The 19,687-nt window shown below is 45.7% G+C and overlaps 1 protein-coding gene across 1 annotated transcript in view; it reads left to right on the top strand.

Moving 5' to 3' along the window:
- Positions 1–10,255: 10,255 nt before the first annotated feature.
- Positions 10,256–19,687, top strand: part of LOC100948211 (glycoprotein integral membrane protein 1) — a 9,976-nt gene continuing 544 nt past the window's right edge. Inside the window, exons 1-3 of the mRNA XM_012807545.1 lie at positions 10,256–10,268; positions 12,461–12,467; positions 18,997–19,594. Of these exons, the coding sequence (XP_012662999.1) occupies positions 10,256–10,268; positions 12,461–12,467; positions 18,997–19,594 (618 nt within the window). The remainder of the gene's footprint in view (positions 10,269–12,460; positions 12,468–18,996; positions 19,595–19,687) is intronic.

A 19,687-nucleotide genomic window follows, 5' to 3' on the forward strand; every position in this document is an offset into this window, starting at 1 on the left:
ACACAATGGGACTGATAAGCCCTCTCTTCAAACAATGCCTTGGCAGTCACTTTATCAGATGTAATTTCTAATCTTACAGCGACTTCTTACAGGTACTGAGAGAGTTGGGTAAGGATCTTCCCAAAGGTTATCTGTGCAGGTTCTGTCCAGTTTAAGGTGGCAGGTTTAAGCTTTAGGAAGCATTGTCACAGCTCTACAGGGGCAGTCACAGCAAAGCAATCCCCTAAACCCAGACAAGTGGCCCCCGGTGTTAGAGGCTATCTAATTAATGTCAATCTCTGATCAAAGTCATTGCCTTCCCTGGGCCCCTCCCTCTACCTGTAGAGCTGATGCAACCTCGTAGGCATTTGGTGAATTCAGCCTGAGAAGTGGTCTGGTTTCTTCAGTGTGAGGTCTGGGTTACACAGGGTTTCTACACCCAAAGACACGCTAGAAGGCTGCAAGTATGATGATGTAATTAAAGGCAAGTGGCATTAAAACCTACCCTGGGCCAAGGACAGCAGCTCACCCCTCTAATCCCAGCACTTTGGGAGGCCCAAGTTGGAGGATCCCTTGAGCCCAGTCCTTCAAGACCAGTCTGGGGAAGATCCCATCTCTACAAAAATAAAAACAAACAAATTAGCCAGGTATGATTCATGTACTTGTGGTCCAACCTGCTCAGGAGGCTGAAGCAGGAGAATCACATGAGTCCAGGAGTTCAGAGTTACAGCGAGCTATGATCATGCCACTGCATTCCCACCTGGGTGACAGAGATCTTGTCTCTAAAAAAAAGAAAGAAAGAAAAAAGAAAAAAAATCTCACCCTGGTCTGATATTGTGTTCAAAACCCAGAGGTGGGCATGTGACCCAGTGCAGGTACATGCATGATCGTCACCCAGCATTTCCTACTGTGAGCTGGTTAAAGAGAAGGAAAACTTGTGGTATACGTAGCACTAACCCTAAAAGTCTTGGTTACCCAATTCCCTTTTTTGGTGAATTCCTCTTTTTCAGCTCTAATCCTGCTGCTTGCTTAGCACTAATTTAATTACAACAACTTTTACCCTTTCAATTAACCACAAAGAGATGTCCCTATCCACTATACCTAATGCTACAAAGCTAATAAGCCCAGGGTTTCTTTTGAATTAAGTACCATGAATACCTGCTTTATTAATTCCTGTGAGTTTGCAGGTCTATTCTTTTGAAAGAACTGAGTGAGACTTTCCTTTCTGGTGCCTCAGGCCCTGTTCTTACATCAGAGAACCATTGTTATCATTGTACTTTTCTTTCTTTTCTTTTTTTGCAGTTTTGGCTGGGGCCAGGCTTGAACCCACCACCCCCAGTATATGAGGCCATTGCCCTACTCCTTGAGCCACAGTGCCACCCCATTGTTCTCATTCTTTAACTACAGGGGTGTTAAGATGGGGGACAGCAAAGTATCCTTATGAAAAAGTTTTCTTGTATTTTTGTTACAAATTTATCTTTTTCAAAATGATCACCATTTCTGACATGTACTTAATTTTAAGCACTGTAAAACGATCGAAGGTGACACAGATTAAATGCCCCTGGGCTGGTGTGAGCACAGACACCATGCCCAATGCAGTTTGGAAGCTCAGTGTCATGGGAGATCGTGGTGCCTGGAGAGCTAATCACAGTCTGCCCCAGGCCAGCTCCGTGACCCGGAGCCCCTGGGACCCTGATGTCATTCCTAGGTCCACAATATATGTGGTGAAGGTCGTGTTGGTCAGGCACAGAGACTCCACTGTGACACCAGGACTTAGAGAGGGGGCCTTTCTTTCTTGTGCCATCTTTAATTTGTGAGAACTATTTAGTTTAATCTCTTTAAGGAAGGCGTCATCACTAACATCAAGATGAAGACTCTGGCAAAAAAAACAAGATCCTAACCATTTTTTTTAAAAAGGTTAACATTGAGTGTTTACTAAGCACCAGGTTAGTACTTCACAAGGAATAACTCAGTTAAATCTCATGCCAGGCTTGAGTCAGGTGCTGTAGCCATACCCACTTCTGAGACAGAGAAAGTGGGCACAGAGAGGTTGGGGAGCTGTTCAGGGGCACGTGTTGTAAGAAGCAAAGCTGGGTGTTGGATGAACCCAGAGTTCATGCTAAAAACTGTTATTTATTTATGAAAAAGCCACAGCTATTTGAATCGCATTCCATACTGTGAGCACCTGGGGACTGACTGCACATGGCCATTTTTTGTATAAATGTCTTTTATTGTCCTTTAAGATAAAATTTGTATATTCTTGCTCGAATCGGAAGAAGACAATGTCTAGGATGTGGGGGGGGGGAGAGGAGTGGGAAATATAAATCAGAGAGTTAAAGGAATTGATCAGCTTCAAACGACTTTAACTAAACTGCTGAACTGCTCTCTGTTATGCAAATAAAACAGAGTGGCCAGGCCAATTTTAATTTGATCATGGAGGCTCGGTGCCTGTAGCTCAGCAGCTAGAGGGCCATCCACATATGCCAGAGATGGCGGGTTCAAATCCAGCCTGGGCCTGCCAAACAATGACAACTACAACAAAAAAATAGCCAGGTGTTGTGTCAGGTGCCTGAAGCCTCAGCTACTTGAGAAGCTGAGGCAAGACAATCTCTTAAACCCAAGAGTTTGAGGTTCCTGTGAGCTGTGATGCTACAGCACTCTACCCAGGGTGACAGCTTGAGACTCTGTCTCAAAAAAAAGTGATCATTGAGATTAGTATAATTCCTGGAGATGTTTTAACCACCCTTCCCTGTCTCTCCCATCCCCAATTAGGCAAATCAGACCTAGAGGCTGAGACCCTGACTCTGTGATATGCTGATAGGGTGGGAGTCACCAGGAAGCAAGCAAGCTAGCAAGGAATGCATAGAGGACAAAGCAGTTCAAGCTCCTCAGAGCATCTCCTGTGCAGTCTCCCTTTGTGTTAGAGAGCATGGTCTAGAACCATAGCCAGCCAGAATTAAAGACAAAGCCCATTTCTCATGGGCGTGCCCCTCTGCCTTCTGCACATACCGCCCTTCCTCTTGATTCTCGCAAGACGATGACTTAGCGTCCTCTAAGTGCTCAATCTCCCTTGAGCCTCCTTTAGGTCTGCACAGCTAATGCTGAACCCTCCCATAGCCTCCTCTTGTAAGTTGTAGACAGGTAGACAAAAATGTAGGTAAGAAAGGACATGGGGTAAAGGGGCAGCCGGTGCAAAGGTCAGGAGATAAGAGAGCAGACAAGTTTGGATGCCAGCAAGTAGTTCACGGAGGCTGAGACAGGTTCTCCAACTTAGCTGCCCATTAAAATTCCCTGGAGAGGTTAGAAAACCCCGCAGTCTCACACTGCACCCAGATTAATGAAATCAGCCCGGCCTCTGAGGATTTTCTGTTTTTTAATCATGGATGGAACACGACCAGGTACTGCTGGTAGGCAGATAACAAGTGGGAAGACGCCAAGAGTGAAGTAGGAAAGGCAAGGGGGCGGCTGTAGTAACAGCTCAGGGGAAGATATCGGTGTTTACCAGTCCTGTCCAGACACAGCAGAGGCGGAGTGCACAGCGCTGGGGGTGACCCAGCGGGAGACTTGCCGGGCGTGACCCAAGGCATGAGGAGTGGAGAGCGCCGTGACTTTCAAAGCAGCCTCGCAGGCTTCTCCCGCCACTTTGTAAGATTTGTGAGCAGGGGACAGTGGACAAGACCAGCAGCCTGTGGGGCCCCTCACTGTGCAGTAGTGGCGGCCGCAGGGACAGATCAGAGAGGGAAGAGGCAACGACCTGCGACCCCGACCGCACCTCGGAGCCCGGGGCTGGTCCCACCCACGTGCTGGAAGTTCAGCTGGACTGAGCTGCTTCTGCGGACCAAGAACTGAAACATAAGAGCTGGTTGAGCCCTTGATGGCATCTTTGGTGTCCTCTGGGGGAAACCACTTGAATATCAAAGTGTGGAAGTCTCTGGGGCCTTTTTACTATTGATGTGCATATAAAGATAGGGTACTTAGATAGGAATGTCCCCCAAAATCCTGGACGTGTGATCTCCCTAACCACACATGTGGTTGTATACTGGATGTGTTGTATACTGGATAAAAGAATGTTTTTGAAAACATCCACCAGAACTGAGGCCCTCAGAGCCAGGGCAGAAAGCTGCTTCCTCACTGTTCCGGTCACCACCAGCAGGGGCGCTCACGGCCGCCCCACTGAAACTCAGTTCCGCTCCGGGCGTCTCTGCTGATTGGTTCAGTTTTTCAAAGTGGCCATGAGCATCCATCTTTCTAAAGTCTTTCACAACTCAAATCTGTACGAAGTTTTTTAAGTGAGGAAGGAAGAGCCAAAAAATAAAGCCGTTTCCAGAAATGAAAAAATAAAATAAAAACAAGATCCTATGGTTATGTTTGTAGGGGAAAAAAAATAACTAGTTTGAATTATGAGATGAAGCTATGAGGAAGAACTCCAGTCCATGACTGCAAATAGGACTGAGTATTTAGCAGTCAGTCCCTTCGCAGAGTTATTTCAGTTCAGGGAAGAACAAAACAATCAATGCAGATTGCTGAGCAGGAACTCCGAGCACACCGATCTGACCAGCTGGGTCCTGAAACTTTCTGGTTTCTGTCTAACAAGCCGTTGGAACAGTGTTCTACACTCTGCTGCCATCAGAATCACTTAGGAGGCTCTTAACACCCCCAGCACCCCAGTCCTCACCTCAGAAATTCCAGAACAATTAAGTTGGGCTCTAGCATTAGATCCTGGGCATTGGTATTTTATAATAAAAAGTGCCCCCCCAAGTGATTCTAATGTGTTGCCAGCATTGAGAATTACTAGAAGAGCCAAACGATTCATACCTTTGCTTTAAAAATAGTGGGTTTCTGATTCCTGGTCCCTTCTCCCTGGGTCTGTCATTCCAAAAAGAAAAACCAGAATGGCACAAGCCTCCTTTGGTTTTCATCTGTGAGACATACAGGGCAAAGATACGACCTGGGGAGGACAACATTTTGTAAGGGAAAATGTTTTCAGACCTGAAGTCCATCCCTCAGCAGGGAAAGCACGACAATTTTAAGGAGAAATTTTAAGTGCGTTTGGTGCCTGCAGGTGCACTGGAAGGTCTTCGGGTGAGCAAGAAGAAGATGCCAGTGAGACAGAGCCCCTGGCCAGGGCTGAGGGCTCCTCCACCAGGCCAGCCCTCAGCACTCACGTGGGAACCTGGCTCCAACAGCCTGGTGTCCCTGCAACTAACCTTCATGCCCGTGGAGTGAGCAGTTTCTTTAAATACAATAGAACCTCTGCCACTTTGAAGATAAGCTCTCACAGGCTGCTTGAAACAATAATTCTGTACTTTCTTTCCTGTTTCTAGATTTATTTTAAGTATTAGTATAAAATGTCAGAGCAGCTGATAGAGGCCAGATCAGTTTGTATAAAACCCGACTGCCTGTTTGTAGTATATTACAGCTATATTTGACACAGGAAAGCACTTAATCATGCCTGCTATCAGCACACCACACCCACCTTTGTGAGGACCCTCAGAGGCTTTGAGATTTATCACTGTGAACTTGAACTGGATGGACAGGCCCTAATGGATAATGCAGGCGGCTTCTGAGAAGTTCAAGCTAAAAGTGTCCCATCCACAATCCAACTGCCAAGAGAAAAGTCAGGAACACCAAGGGCCTTCCAGAAACAGCCCCAGTGGACACCTCCTGCGCCCTCACTTATCTGGGACTCTGATGAGTGTAAATCTGATGACATGGTAACAAACTCCCTCTGCCTCATTTCCTCCCCAGACTGCAGCTTCTGAGGCCCCTGTAACCACATTTCCCTCTTTGTGCCAACCGATAAATGATACTTGTAAGACAGAAAAGGCAAGTGGCACTGCTGTGGCATTCTCGCAGTTGACCAGCCTCATGGCCATCTGCATCTGCCACCTGCACAGCCAGGTGCCCTGGGCGGTGGCACAGCAGACAGGGCCATGCCGTCCATTTCATTCAGGAGACCTCTGAGTCCTGCAGAGCCATGTGAGCTGACCTCTGCACACGTCCTGTCTCTAAATCCTTCCTCTTAAATGTGACACACTTGGGGTCCAGGGTCTAGCATTGGCTGTTGACCAGAAGTTGAGAAATCTGGTTCTGCCCTGACTTTCAGCATTATGTTTTGTTTTTTTGGACAGAGTCTTACTCCATTGCCCCATGCTAGAGTGTCATGGTGGCCTATCTCACAGCAACCACAAACTCTTGGGCTCTTGCCTCAGTCTCCTAAGTAGCTGGGACTATAGATGCCCACCCAACACCCGGCTATTTTTTTTTTCTAGAGACGGGGTCTCCCTCTTGGACAGGCTGGTCTCAAACTCCTCAGCTTTAGCAATGCACCTGCTTCAGCCTCCAGAGTGCTAGGATTACACGGTGAGCCAACACATCCAGCCTCTTTTCAGCACTCTATGGGAACACTACTGACCTCCTAAGATTCTGCTTCCACTTCTGATATGGGGCTGATGCAGCCTCTGCATATGTCAGAGGATAGGAATGTGCCATCACTTTGCCATGAAATATTAATATTGGCTCAGCAGACATACACCAGGGTTGGCAGGTTTGAGCCCAGCCTGGGCCTGTAAACAATGACAACAACAACAACAAAGCCGGGCATTGTGGCAGGTGCCTGTAGTCCCAGCTACTTGAGAGGCTGAGGCAAGAGAATCGCTTAAGCCCAAGAGTTTGAGGTTGTTGTGAACTGTGACGGCACAGCACTCTACCGACAGTGACAGAGGAAGTCTCTATCTCAAAAAAAAAAAAACAGTCCAAAGCCAGAATGACCAGTCACAGCTCAGCTCCTCCAAGGAACTTACCAAACCCCTCTGAGCCTCAGTTTTCACATATGTACAATAGCAAGAACAGAATCCTTTAGTTTTGGGGGGTTTTTTTTTGTTTTTTTGTTTTTTTGTTTTTTTTTTGTAGAGACAGAGTCTCACTTTATTCCCCTCAGTTGAGTGCCATGGTCACAGCTCACAACAACCTCCAATTCCTGGGCTTAGGCGATTCTCTTGCCTCAGCCTCCCAAGTAGCTGGGACCACAGGCACCTGCCAGAACATCCAACTATTTTGTTGTTGTTGTTGCAGTTTGGCCAGGGCCAAGTTTGAACCTGCCACCCTCAGTATTTGGGGCCAGCACCCTACCCACTGAGCCACAGGCACTGCCCCAGAATCTTTTAGTTTTTTTCCTTCTTCTTATGGACATTTTCAAACTTTTTATTAGTGTATTATTTTATGAAATATTTAATTGATAAAGATTGTATTTTTCCAAGTATGAGACATGGTTAATGTATACATTGTGTAATGATGACCATAATCAAATTCACTAACATAGCCGTCACCACACCAGCTGTGCATTACACCCCCAGAACTTACTCATCTCAGAACTAAAGGTTTGTAACTTTTGACCAATATCTCATCATTTCCCACCTCCCAGGGCATTCCCTGCTCTGGGTTCCAGTGTTCAAACATACTTTTTGAGGTAGAGAGAATATAGGAGAGTGCACTTCCAGGTTGCCTCACAACTCAGTAAGGTTTCACAACCATGGCACATCAGCGCCTCACAGCTGTGTTCACGCCAACGTGTGGCTGCGTCTTGCTGAGTGGTGTTCATTATGGTTGTGGTGTGTTTTGTGTGTGCTGTACGGTGACAGCTCTGGTGATTATTCCAGAAAAAGACTTCCAAATTGCTCTGAAGGGTGGACTAGGCTCTAGGGTTGGTGCACAGCTTCCCCAGGAGAGGACTTTGAAGGTGGCCATAGTGATATTTGTCAATGAGATATGTAGCACTTTGTCTAGGAGGAATTTGCAAACTTAATTGTTAGACCTATATTACCTGGTTGCAGACATTTTTTTTTCTGGATTCCTTTAAAACAAATCCCAGGGTCATGCCATTTCCCCTATCCCTGATAATCAGGATATGCATTTTTAACATGACCACCATGCCATTGCCACACCTAGCAAAATTAACAATAATTCTTTAATGTCTGGTATCTGTTCTAAAGCCAACTCCTCCAATTGTCTCAAAGATGTATTTTTACAGTTGGTTTGGTCACATTGGAACACAAAGAAGGTCCAGATGTTGGATGTGGTCTCTTATGGGACTTTCAGTCACTTTTATTCTTTAACAGTTACCTCTCTCTTTTATTGTTATTTATTTAGTGGGTTTGTTTTTTGTCTTGAGACAGAGTCTCACTTTGTAGCCCTTGGTAGAGTACCAAGGTCTCATAGCTCACAGTAATCCTCAAATTCTTGGGCTCAAGAGATTCTCTTGCGTCAACCTCCCAAATAGTTGGGACTATAGGCATCTGCCACAATGCCTGGCTAGTTTATTTCTATATTTAGTAGAGTCAAAATCTTACCCTTGCTCAGGCTGGTCCTGAACTCTTGAGCTCAAGCAATCCATCTGCCTCAGCCTCCCAGAGTGCTAGGATTATAGGGGTCAGCCACCTCACCAGCCCTGCACTGGCCACTTCTCCCTTTAAAAAAAAAAAAAGTTGTCGTCTTGGGAATGTTGCCCACCCTGGGATAAGCTGATTGCTTCCTTCTGGTGATATTTAATGTTTTTCTGTTCGTTTTACCATTGTCCATATCTCACTCCATATCTCACAGTTTTGATGGTTAGGATTAGGTATATTCATTTGCTGGAGTTGCCATAACACAGTATCACAGACTGGGTGGCATGAACAACAGAAATGTATTGTCTAAAAATTCTGCAGGCCAGAAGCCCGAGATCCAGATGTCAGCAGGGCTGGTGTCCTCTGAGGGCTGCGAGGAAGGGGTCTGCTCCAGGCATCTCTCCCTGCCTTGGAGATGCCCACTTCCTCTCGGTCTTCATATCATCTTCACTCTACCTGTGTTTGTCCCTGTGTTCAATCTTCTCTTTTATAAGGACACAAGTCACATTGGATTAGAACTTAACACTAATAACAACTTTATTTCCAAATAAGTCACAATCTGATGTACTAGGAATGAGGAATTCAACATATGAATTTGAGGGGATGCACAACTCTTAACAGCACGATATCTAGCACATGGTAAGCCTTCTGTGAATAGCAGCTGCCAATCCTTGGATCCTTAACCTGTTATACTGTTACTTACCTAAAGATTAAGTGAGGCAACAGAATGTAATGAAGCCCTGAGCACAATGCCCAGCACCATGAATAGCAGCCATTATGCTATAACATGTCATAATGTTTCTTATTTAGTCATTGTTTTTAATGCTAATTTTTGGTTAAAATATTATTTAAAAATTTTTAAGTACTAACTTAAATTCATAAGGCTTGGTAAGAATGAGCCACAGAAGTGATGGATTTGCTAACTAGAGGGACAGGAATAAGTCTGCATATCAGGAGGCCCGAGGGCAAAGGTGAGCAACCCAGTGCTCCAGCGCCAGCGAGATGGGGGCCTGGCCTTCTCACCTCACCAGCTACACATGGGCAGGTTGCGCTTCCAGACTGGGGATTCTTTTTCTCTGAAATGATCAAGAGATCATTCTCCAGCCCCCTTTCACGTCTAACGTCCTAGTTTCTATGGGAAAAAGGACCGTGAAAGGCATGGCATGGGACTGTCACTTAACAAATATGTTTCATTAGACTGCAACCATGATGCTTCATTGTATTTGTAATATACCAAAAAAACTAACAAAAAATTGTACTTGTTGCTAGGCAAAAAATCATTCTTAAAATGGACTAGGTAAAAAGGATTTTTGTAAAACCAGCCAGGCCGACACACGTCCGTCCTCACCACCTTTCACTTCAGTCTATCCCTCACCCTCACTTGTTTTTCTGCTCCGTGGACCATCGAAACTTTCTTTCGCTCTCAGTCCCCGTTTGTGGTTGTTTCTTGTTTGTGAGCCTCCAACCAGCTATTCTGTGCATGTCTCTCTGCCGAGCGCTCTTTTCTCCCTGGCCTCCTTTGTCTTCCCCTCCTTGGTCCTCTGTGTCTTCCTCTTATTTATTTCGTTCTTCTCAAATCTGAAATTTTGGAAGAGCTAGCATCTCTCAATACGGAGACAGGCTCACTTACAGCATCCCAGTGAGACTTTGTCCTAAACAACCTCTGCCTGTCTTTTAGATGACAACAGTCACCCCCAGGGCGGTGATCTGGCTGGGAATAAAGAGGACAGAGCTCAGTAGCACATACAGCTTGTCAGCCCTCTACAGGCGCACAAAGCCTCTGCCTCACAGCCAACACAAAGTCATCTGTCACCTGCTGGAATACTCGTCTCTGGGGCAATTCTAGCCAGAGGCTCGGCTAGCTGCCCAGTACCCTATTGGGAACAACTGTAATGGCGGTGTTAAGTGAGGAGAAGGAGATCCTGGTGCTCAGGGCAGCAGAGAACACAGCTTTCATGCTGTGAGAAGTGTGACCATACAACAATCAGATAATCAGAAATGATCACTAATTGGAAAGGAAGCCTGGAGTCTGCAGAGGCCCTTAACATCTTTAGCTGGCTGTGCTCAGAGGAGAGGGGCCCCAAGGGCAGCAAGGGCCCGGGGCGGAGAGAAGGGACGCAGTGGTCTCCAGCAGTGGGGAGGGCAGAGGCCACCCAGACCAGGACACAGCGTCCGGAGTGCTGTGGGGACTTGGGACCCATTTGTAAGGTGTGTGTTCCGTTCTTCTGTTGGGACCATTTGTAAGGTGTCTGTTCCGTCCTTCTGCCGGCAGCTTCTTGGTCTTCCTGCAGCTTCTCCAGCAGACTTCCCTCCTGAGAAGACACAGTTCCCATTTGGAAGAATTATGTGGCCTCTCTATCTCCAGCCAGTTTCATTTGCTTGGACTGTATAAATGAATTTTCTTCCAGATTTCCCTACTAACTCTGGATAAGCTGAAAAGCCAAAGTACCATGACCAGAGCTGAGCAACTCTTTGGATATAACAGGTCAACAATGAAGAAACACTCAAGGATGATCTCCCGTGTCTTAGTCGGAGTTCCCAGAGGGAGGATATGCCACAAACTGAACAAGAAAAAGTAGAATTTATCAAAATATTCGTATCTTCACACCTTCCCTCACCACCAACCCTCTGTATTAAAAACTTGCTCTGTTGGAAGTAACCTGTAATTTCAGGGGCCATATTTCATGTCCATATTCATTTAAAAATTGTATATTAGTGCTTTCTGTGTGCAAGAGGCTGAACTGGACATCAGGAGATTGAAAGAGAGTGAAGGACACCCCATTTATACAAATTATGCCACGTTCTCACCCCATTTATACAAATTAAAGAAAACAGAAACAGGGCGGCACCTGTGGTTCAAAGGAGTAGGGCACCAGCCCCATATGCCAGAGGTGGCGGTTTCAAACCCAGCCCCAGCCAGAAACTGCAAAAAAAAAAAAAAGAAGAAGAAGAAGAAACAAACAAACAAACACTTCACTTCAAAGAAGTGAAGTGACTTTCCAGTGTCCCTGGGCTAAGAAGGGACAGAGAGAGACAGCCAGCCCAGGCCTATCTCAGGTCCACACCCCTTCCCTGCCAGCACAAATCACTGCCATGTTTAACTCTCATGGCACGTGGGGAGTAGGCTGGAGGTCTGTGTCTGACAGCGGGGAGAGGAAGGATGCTGGGTGCCTTTCCACAGGGGCTGTGCTGCTGCAGAGTCTGAAGCTGAAAATTGAGATGAAAAGGAGACCCGGCGCTGGTCTGAGGCAGCCACTTTTGATCCAGGACAGTCCAGGATTTGGGAGCTGGAGTGGACGGGGATTTCCATCTCCTTCTGCCCAGGGAAGCTAGATTCTCATCTCTGCTGATTTTATAGGAGAAATGGGGCTGACTCAGAAAACCGTATAGACTAGCCACATACACTGACAAAGTCAGATTCTTTTGTAAAGGTTTACTTTAGGAAGGCTGGAATCTACTCTGTATCATTCCAAACCACAAGTTGAGGCTGATGATATGACCTGTGTGGCACTTGGCAATGTACAAAGTGTTTCTCCACCCGCCTCTGGTCTGACATCGAGGGGCCTTATTACTCCCTTCTCAGATGATGAAACAGGTGCTTGAGAAATGCTCTACACCCCTTGCCCAATGCCATGGCCATGGCCACAGGTAACTATGGGATATTTGAAATGTGACTAGTGAAACTGAAGAACAGAATTTTTAATTTTAATAACGGAAGTTTAAGTTTCAGAAGCCCCATGTGGCTGGTGGCTGCTGTGCTGAACTGTGTGCTTGTAGGTGTCCAGGACTTGTCCAAGTTCATGGCTTCAGTGAGCTTCAATGCCTGGACTCCTATTTGCAGCAACAGATTGCGACAGAAATTCCTCCTGGGTTCCTTGAGTTAATCATCGGCCTGATTCAAATGCTGGAAATTTAATTCTGTTGTGAAACTTCTCAAGTATGAATTCGATAAGAAGAAGGGATAAAAATAGATGAAATCAACTTTCCCTTATGTCAACCAGGTGTGAATGTGTTGGGCAATGGGGGAATAATATATATATTCATCACCTGAGCAAAGTTTTCCACTCAGGTTGTGGGTAAAAGAATGAGCTTCTGAGCCCAGCAGTGAAGGCAATTGCCCAGGTCAGCCTATTCACTGAGGGGATGGTGTGGCTGGCTTTCACCTTGTGGGAGGAAAAACAGAATTCCTGTCTCCTCAGCCTGCTTCTGGATAGGTCCTCTCCTCCTCTCCTGTGATTCTCTAGTAACCGTGTATACCAGAAAGTTCCAGGAACCAGACAGAAACCATTATCTGACACAATTCCCGCTCATCAGTGTTGGTTAGGCCAACTGAGGGGACCCTAGGGGCAGGAGATAGGAAGGGCATTCATCAGTGAAAATCTCAGGCTTTAGTAAGAGAGAGCAACCCGGGAACAAGAATTAGAGCAAGTTTCCCGGAAAAACATTTCATCTCTCTGGAGGGGGTAAGTACAGCCCTCTGTCAATCGAAACAAATACCTCTTCTTGCCATATTCTGAGGACCGTCGTCTCACTCCTTGTAAGGACCCAGGTACTGTTTCTTTGTCTCAGCTCTTTGCCTACTAAGCGGTTTTGGAACTGGCTCGGGAAAATCCGCCAATGACAACACGAACACCTCCCACCCAAGCATGACCTTTGGAGGCCCGGCCGCCCGTCGCGTGAGTCGGAGGGGTTCTCAGAATGCTGCACATTTCTCTCCTCAGCCTGCCTCCAGATAGTCCCTTCCTTCCTGGATAGATAGGGGTGTAGGTTGGCCAGGCAGGTGACCCTCACCTCCACCCCAGAGTTAGTAGGAGCCTCATTTCATCCTCATTATTAATAGCTGGGTGTGCTAATGTTTCCTGAAGAACATGATAAGGGCACAGAATCAGAAGGAAACAAACGCGTGACTCGGCACTGCTCCCCCCACTCAGCAGCTGCGGAAAGCTCCTGGGTGGCCCAAGGAGCTCTGCAAGGCCCGGACTCCAGCCCAGTGTCAGCCTGAAGGTCTAATATTGCATGAGATGAGGGTGTGCAGCCCTGAAATTCAGAAAAACAGTAGATAGTCTCCATGTAACACCACCTCCAGCCCTCCAGGTGCCTGAGTCAGTGACCAGAGCTGCCTTCTCAGTTTATCTGAGGGGCCAGCTTCTGTCTCCTGAATTCCAGTTAGTTTGCTGACGGGAGGAACCTAAAGTTTACCGAGAACTGTGTTCAAGGTTTCATCTCTCTCTTTCAGTTCAGTCCCTGCATCTCCCTGTGAAATCAGAAATATTAACTGATTTTAGAGACGGGGAAGCTGAAGTTCAGAGAAGGTAAGTGATTAGCCCAAGACCACACAGCTAGTTAGATGAAGAGCAAAAATCCAAACTCTGATCCATCAGTCTCCCAGCACCAGGCTGCCACCTGGTGTAGCAGGATCTGAATGGAGCTGAGTACCCGCTATGACACAGGACTGAATTGTGGCCCCCATCAAAATAATGTATATGTTGAAACCATAACCCTCGGTGCAACTGTGTTTCAAGATAAGGCCTTTGGGGAGCTCATTAAGGTTAAATGAGGTCATAAGAGCATTCCCGATCCAATAGACTGATGTTTTTATAAGAGAAAAAGAAACCAGAACTCACACTTTTTAGGGGGGAGGATTCATTGAGGGTACAAAGAATTAGGTTACGCTAGGGTGACCAGACGTCCCGCTTTTGGTGGGACAGCCTGATTTTGAACAATTTGTCTTGTGTCCCGCAGCATTTTTAAAAAGTCCTGATTTTTGGAAAGAAGGCACAAATGGGCAGGAGAACAATAGGGAATATATGGTTTTCGGCTGCCATGTGGCTATTTCACCAGGATATGAGTTTTATATTATTTTTATTAATTTTATAATGTTAAACTGTAATAATAATAAATAATTGTTGAGAAGTGATTACAGCGGGGTGTGCTAATCAAAGTTTGCTTATCAAAGTTTGCATTGTTGTCAGGCCCTGCCCTGCCCCGCCCCCGTGCCGACTTGGTCAATGGTGTCCTGCTTTACCAATGTTAAAATCTGGTCACCTTAGGTTACGCTGATTGCATTTGTTAGATAAAAATCCCTCTTATAGGCTTGGTGCCTGTGGCTCAAGTAGCTAAGGCCCCAGCCACATACACCTAAGGTGGCGGGTTCGAATCCAGCCTGGCTGCCACCAAATGATGTCACAACAATGACGGCTGCAACCAAAAAATAGCCAGGCGTTGTGGTGGGCGCCTGTAGTCCCAGCTACTTGGGAGGTGGAGGCGGGAGGCTTGCTTGAGCCCAGGAGTTGGAGGTTGCTGTGAGCTGTGATGCCACAGCACTCTACCCCGGGGGACAGCTTGAGGCTCTGTCTCAAAAAAAAAAAAAATCCCTCTTATAATTGTGTCCCACCCCTAAGAGGTGTGCCATACACCATGACCCCTCTTCTCTCTCCCTCCTCCTCTCTCCTCACTTGCTCATTCCCCTAACCCCCTTGTATTAGCTCTTTTTCTGCCTTCATATTAGAATAGAGCACATCGAATTCTTGGTTCTCCATTCTTATGATACTTTACTAAGAAGAGTGTGTTCCACCTCCATCCAGGTTAACACAAAAGATGTAAAGTCATTATCTTTTTTAGAGGCTGAATAGTATTCCATGGTGTACATATACTACAGCCTGTTAATCCATTCCTGGGTTGTGGGCATTTAAACTATTTCCACATTTTGGCGATTGTAAATTGAGCTGCGATAAACAGTCTAGTGCAAATGTCCTTATGAGAAAAGGATTTTTTTCTCTGAGTAGATGCCCAGTAATGGGATTGCAGGATCAAATGGGAGCTTTAATTTGAGTTCTTTGAGGATTCTCCATACTTCCTTCCTAAATGGTTGTATTAGTAGTTTGCAGTCCCACCAGTAGTGTAAAAGGGTTCCTTTCTCTCCACATCCACACCAGCACCTGTAGCTTTGAGACTTTGTGATGTGGGCCATTCTCACTGGGGTTAGGTGATATTGCAGGGTGGTTTTGATGTGCATTTCTCTGATGATTAGGGATGATGAGCATTTTTTCATATGTTTGTTAGCCATTCATCTGTCTTCTTTAGAGAAGGTTCTCTTTTGCCCAGTGATCTATGGGATTGTTGGCTTTTTTGTTGTTGATTGAGTTCTGTGTAGATCCTAGTTATCAAGTTTTTATCCAAATCATAATATGCAAATATCTTTTGCCATTCTGAAGGTTGTCTGTTTGCTTTGGTTGTTGTGTCCTTAGCTGTACAGAACAGAGCTCACCCTTTCTTTTTTGTTGTTGTTGCAGAATTTTTTTTTTGGTCAGGGCAGGGTTTGAACCCACCACCTCTGGTATATGGGCCCATTGCCCTACTCCTTGAGTCACAGGTGCCACCCAGAGCTCACACTTTCTAAATGCAAACAAGAAACACACACTGTGAGCACCCAGTGAGAAGCGGCCATCTGAGGGCCTAGAAGGGAGGTGTCACCAGAAATCAGCCCAGCAGGCATCTTGAACTTGGATTTCTAGCCTCCAGAACTGTGAGAAAATAAATGTCTGCTGGGTATTCTGTGATGGTAGCTCCTTGGACCTCCTCATATAGCACTCAAAAGAATATCGTGCCCTAAACCCACATCCCCTCGCACCTACCTACCTCTCCAGCAGGCCAAGGGCTGGGTGATGTGGGTGAGTTAGTTTCCCAAGGCAAAAAAAATATGGGAACTCAAAAAAACTTAGTAATTAAGATAGATAATGTTCTCATGAAATAGTTTTTAAAAGCAAAATTAATGCTAAAACACAAGTCTTTGGCTACCTCATGATTTTGCCCAGGAAATAGGCAAAATAGCTAGCTGTGGTCGATAGCTATTTCTCCCTGGCTTTTCAGTGCAAGTGGAGCCCCAAACTCCATGCTTGAGATGAAGGAACTGCCCTTCTCCCCATTACTGATTATGAAGATGTTGACAACAACCAACAAGTGTGGACTGAACACCAGCTGAGTTGCAGACTTTGTCCTGGGTACAGACTGCTCGACAGTGAGCAGGGCAGACCTGGCTCTGCCTCCTGGAGGAGACGTCTGCAGAGGGACAAAAGCAAAAGGCGGCACGAAGAGGCCACAGCACTGGGGCTGCACTCAGCACGTGCAAAGGAGAGGGGACAATGGAGACCCGGAGGGGACGCCTAGGCTGGCTGAGAGCATCAGGAAAGGCACCCTGGGGAAGGTGGTGTCTCTTGCAGTTTACAAAGTGACAGAGGTGGGAAGACCTGGCTCCAGGCAGAGGAGAAACAGGAGCAAATCCTCAAGATGCCGCTGCTCACTGACCACTGACCAATCACAGTGACCTGGCATGGAAAGCTCGTGGCACCTGTGGGTGAGCTTCCTCACACGCACCCATCTATGCATCAACGAATCCCATTGGTTCTACCTTCACACTGGGAATGGACTTGCCAAGTCCAGTCTGAGCCTCCTACCTGACCCCTGGAGCCACCTTCGTCGTCTTCCGTCACTTCTCAGTGTTCATGCCAGAGTCACTGGCTAAAGGATGAGGTGGGGCATGCTGCTTCTCTGGCCCAAACCCTCCGATTGCTTCTCGTCCCTACTCAGAGTCAAATAAATCAAATACCCTGCACTGCATGTCCCACTGTCAGCTCTCCCCACCCACTTCACAGTTCCACAATTGTGGGATTTATCTTGTTTATTGTTTGTATCCCCTGTTGACTGCCCAGACAACCACCAGAAAAACTTGGTAGTCAATCAAAGCTACGTTTATTAGAATCAGACCATCTTGACAGAATCTTAGCAGTGTTTGAAAATGAGAAGTTAGAGCAAAGTTAATGCAGATATCAAGAGTAGCTATTAATAAATATTTCTCAAATACAAGAACAAATGAGTTATTATTTCCATTTTTAAAATAAAGAAACTGGGCTGGGGCAGTGGCTCCTGCCTATAATCCCAGGAGTCTGAAAGACAGAGGCAGGAGGATCTCTTGAGCTCAGGAGTTCAGGACCAGCCTGAGCAAGAGTAAGACCCTGTCTCTACTAAAAATAGAAAAAATTAGCAGGGCATGGTGGCAGGAGCCTATAGCCACAGCTACTTGGAAGGCTGAGACAGGAAGATCACTCGAGTCCAAGAGTTTGAGGTTGCTGTTGAACGAGGCTGATGCCACAGAGACGATAGCCTGGGCAACAGAGCAAGACTCTGTCTCAAAAATAAATTAATTAATTAAGGAAACTGTAAATCAAGTAACTTTCCTTAGTCACATAACTAGATGAACAGAGGCCTATTTGGTTTCAAAACCAAATTCCTGTGCCACCATGCTGATGAAAGTAACAGGGTGGCACTGTGTTAAACACTTCAAATACAGTTTACCATTTAATTCAATGACTTTACAATGCAGGTACCATCAAGGATGCAGAAACTTGAGTTTACAGAAAGCCCTAAGTAGAGAGCTTGTTCTTCAAGCTAGACTTTTGTAACTCAATACCTGTGATATTATGCTATACCTGAAAGGTGGGAGTAACCCAAGCATCCGTCAATAGATGAATGGATAAACAAAATATGGTAAAAATGAAGGAAATGCTGACACTTTCTACAATATGGATGAACCTTGAGGATATTGTGCTAAATGAAATAAGCCAGTCACAGAAAGACAAACAGTGTACTGGGTAATCCCACTGCTATGCGGTACCTACGACAGTCAAATTCGTAGAGTCAGAAAGGAAAAGGTTGGAGTAACCACTCTTGTGATTCTCCCCATGCACATGGTATTTGGAGATAAACATTTCTCTTATTAATCTGAAGAAAAAAGAAAGCAAGCAGAATGATGATTGGCAAGTGTTAGGGCTGGGGGTGGGAAGTTACTGTTCAGCACAGTGGTTCTCAACCTGTGGGTCGCAACCAATGAAAATACATCCTGCATATCAGATATTTACATTATAATTCATAACAGTAGCAAGACTACAGTTACGAAGTAGCAACAAAAATAATTTTATGGTTGGGAGTCACCACAGCATGAGAAACTGTGTTAAAGGGTCAGGGCATTAGGAAGGTTGAGAACCACTGGTTTAGTGGGTACAGAGTTTCAGTTTTGCAGAATGAAACAACTTCTGGAGATGAGTGATGCTGATGATTTACAACACAGGGAGTGTGCTTCCTGCTCCTGATCTTCACACTTAGAAGTGGTTAAGATGTGGATTTTATGTTATGTGTAATTCACCACTATCTAAAAGACTATGCCAATCAGGGCACAGCGACTCACGTCTGTAATCCTAGGACTTTGGGAGGCCAAGCTGGGAGAATCAGTCGAGACCACCCTGAGTAATATAATGAGACCCTTTTGATTAAAAAAAAATAATAAGGGTCGGGCATTTGGCCCCGCCCCGGGCGCGGACGTTTTGAAAATCGTAGTTGGGGCTTGGCTACCTTCACAGAATCCTGCCTCTCAGAAAGGTCCCAAAGAGGGTTGTTTGTATAGAGACACGATCTCCCTGTTGGCCTGCTGGAGTGCAGTGGTGCTATCATAATAGCTCACTGCAACCCTGAACTCAAGGGCTCAAGTGATCCTCCTGAATAGCTGGGACTACAGATTAATGTGAAGGCTGAGTATACAAAGCTGAATCTTCCAATGGATGTGAGTGGAAGACTGCAACAGGGCTGGCATCAGAATTAACGTAACTACCGTGCAGGATGATGGGGAGACATCTAAAATACAGGTTGTTCTTAACATCACCTATGAGAGTGGACAGGTATATGTAAATGACTTCCCTGTAAATAGTGGTGTAACTCGAATAAGCTGTCGGACTTTGATTGTGAAGGATGAAAATCTGGAAAATTTGGAGGAAAAAGAATATTTTGGAATTGTGAGTGTAAGGATTTTAATTCATAAGTGGCCTATGACATCTGGATCCAGTTTGCAACTAATTGTCATTCAAGAAGAGGTACTAGAGATTGATGGAAAACAAACTCAACAAAAGGATGTCACTGAAATTGATATTTTAGTTAAGAACCAGGCAGTACTCAGACATTCAAACTACACCCTTCCTTTGGAAGAAAGCATGCTGTACTCTATTTCCCGAGACAATGACGTTTTATTTACTCTTCCCAAACTCTCCAAAAAAGAAAGTGTTAGTTCATTGCAGACCACTAGCCAGTATCTTATCAGGAATGTGGAGACCACTGTAGATGAAGATGCTTTACCTGGCAAATTACCTGAAACTCCTCTCAGAGCAGAGCCTCCATCTTCATATAAGGTAATGTGTCAGTGGATGGAAAAGTTTAGAAAAGATCTCTGCAGGTTCTGGAGCAATGTTTTCCCAGTATTCTTTATGTTTTTGAACGTCATG

Source organism: Otolemur garnettii, unplaced genomic scaffold (genome assembly GCF_000181295.1).
Source record: "Otolemur garnettii isolate 467f Iridium unplaced genomic scaffold, OtoGar3 scaffold00071, whole genome shotgun sequence".
NCBI classification, from domain to species: Eukaryota; Metazoa; Chordata; class Mammalia; order Primates; family Galagidae; genus Otolemur; species Otolemur garnettii.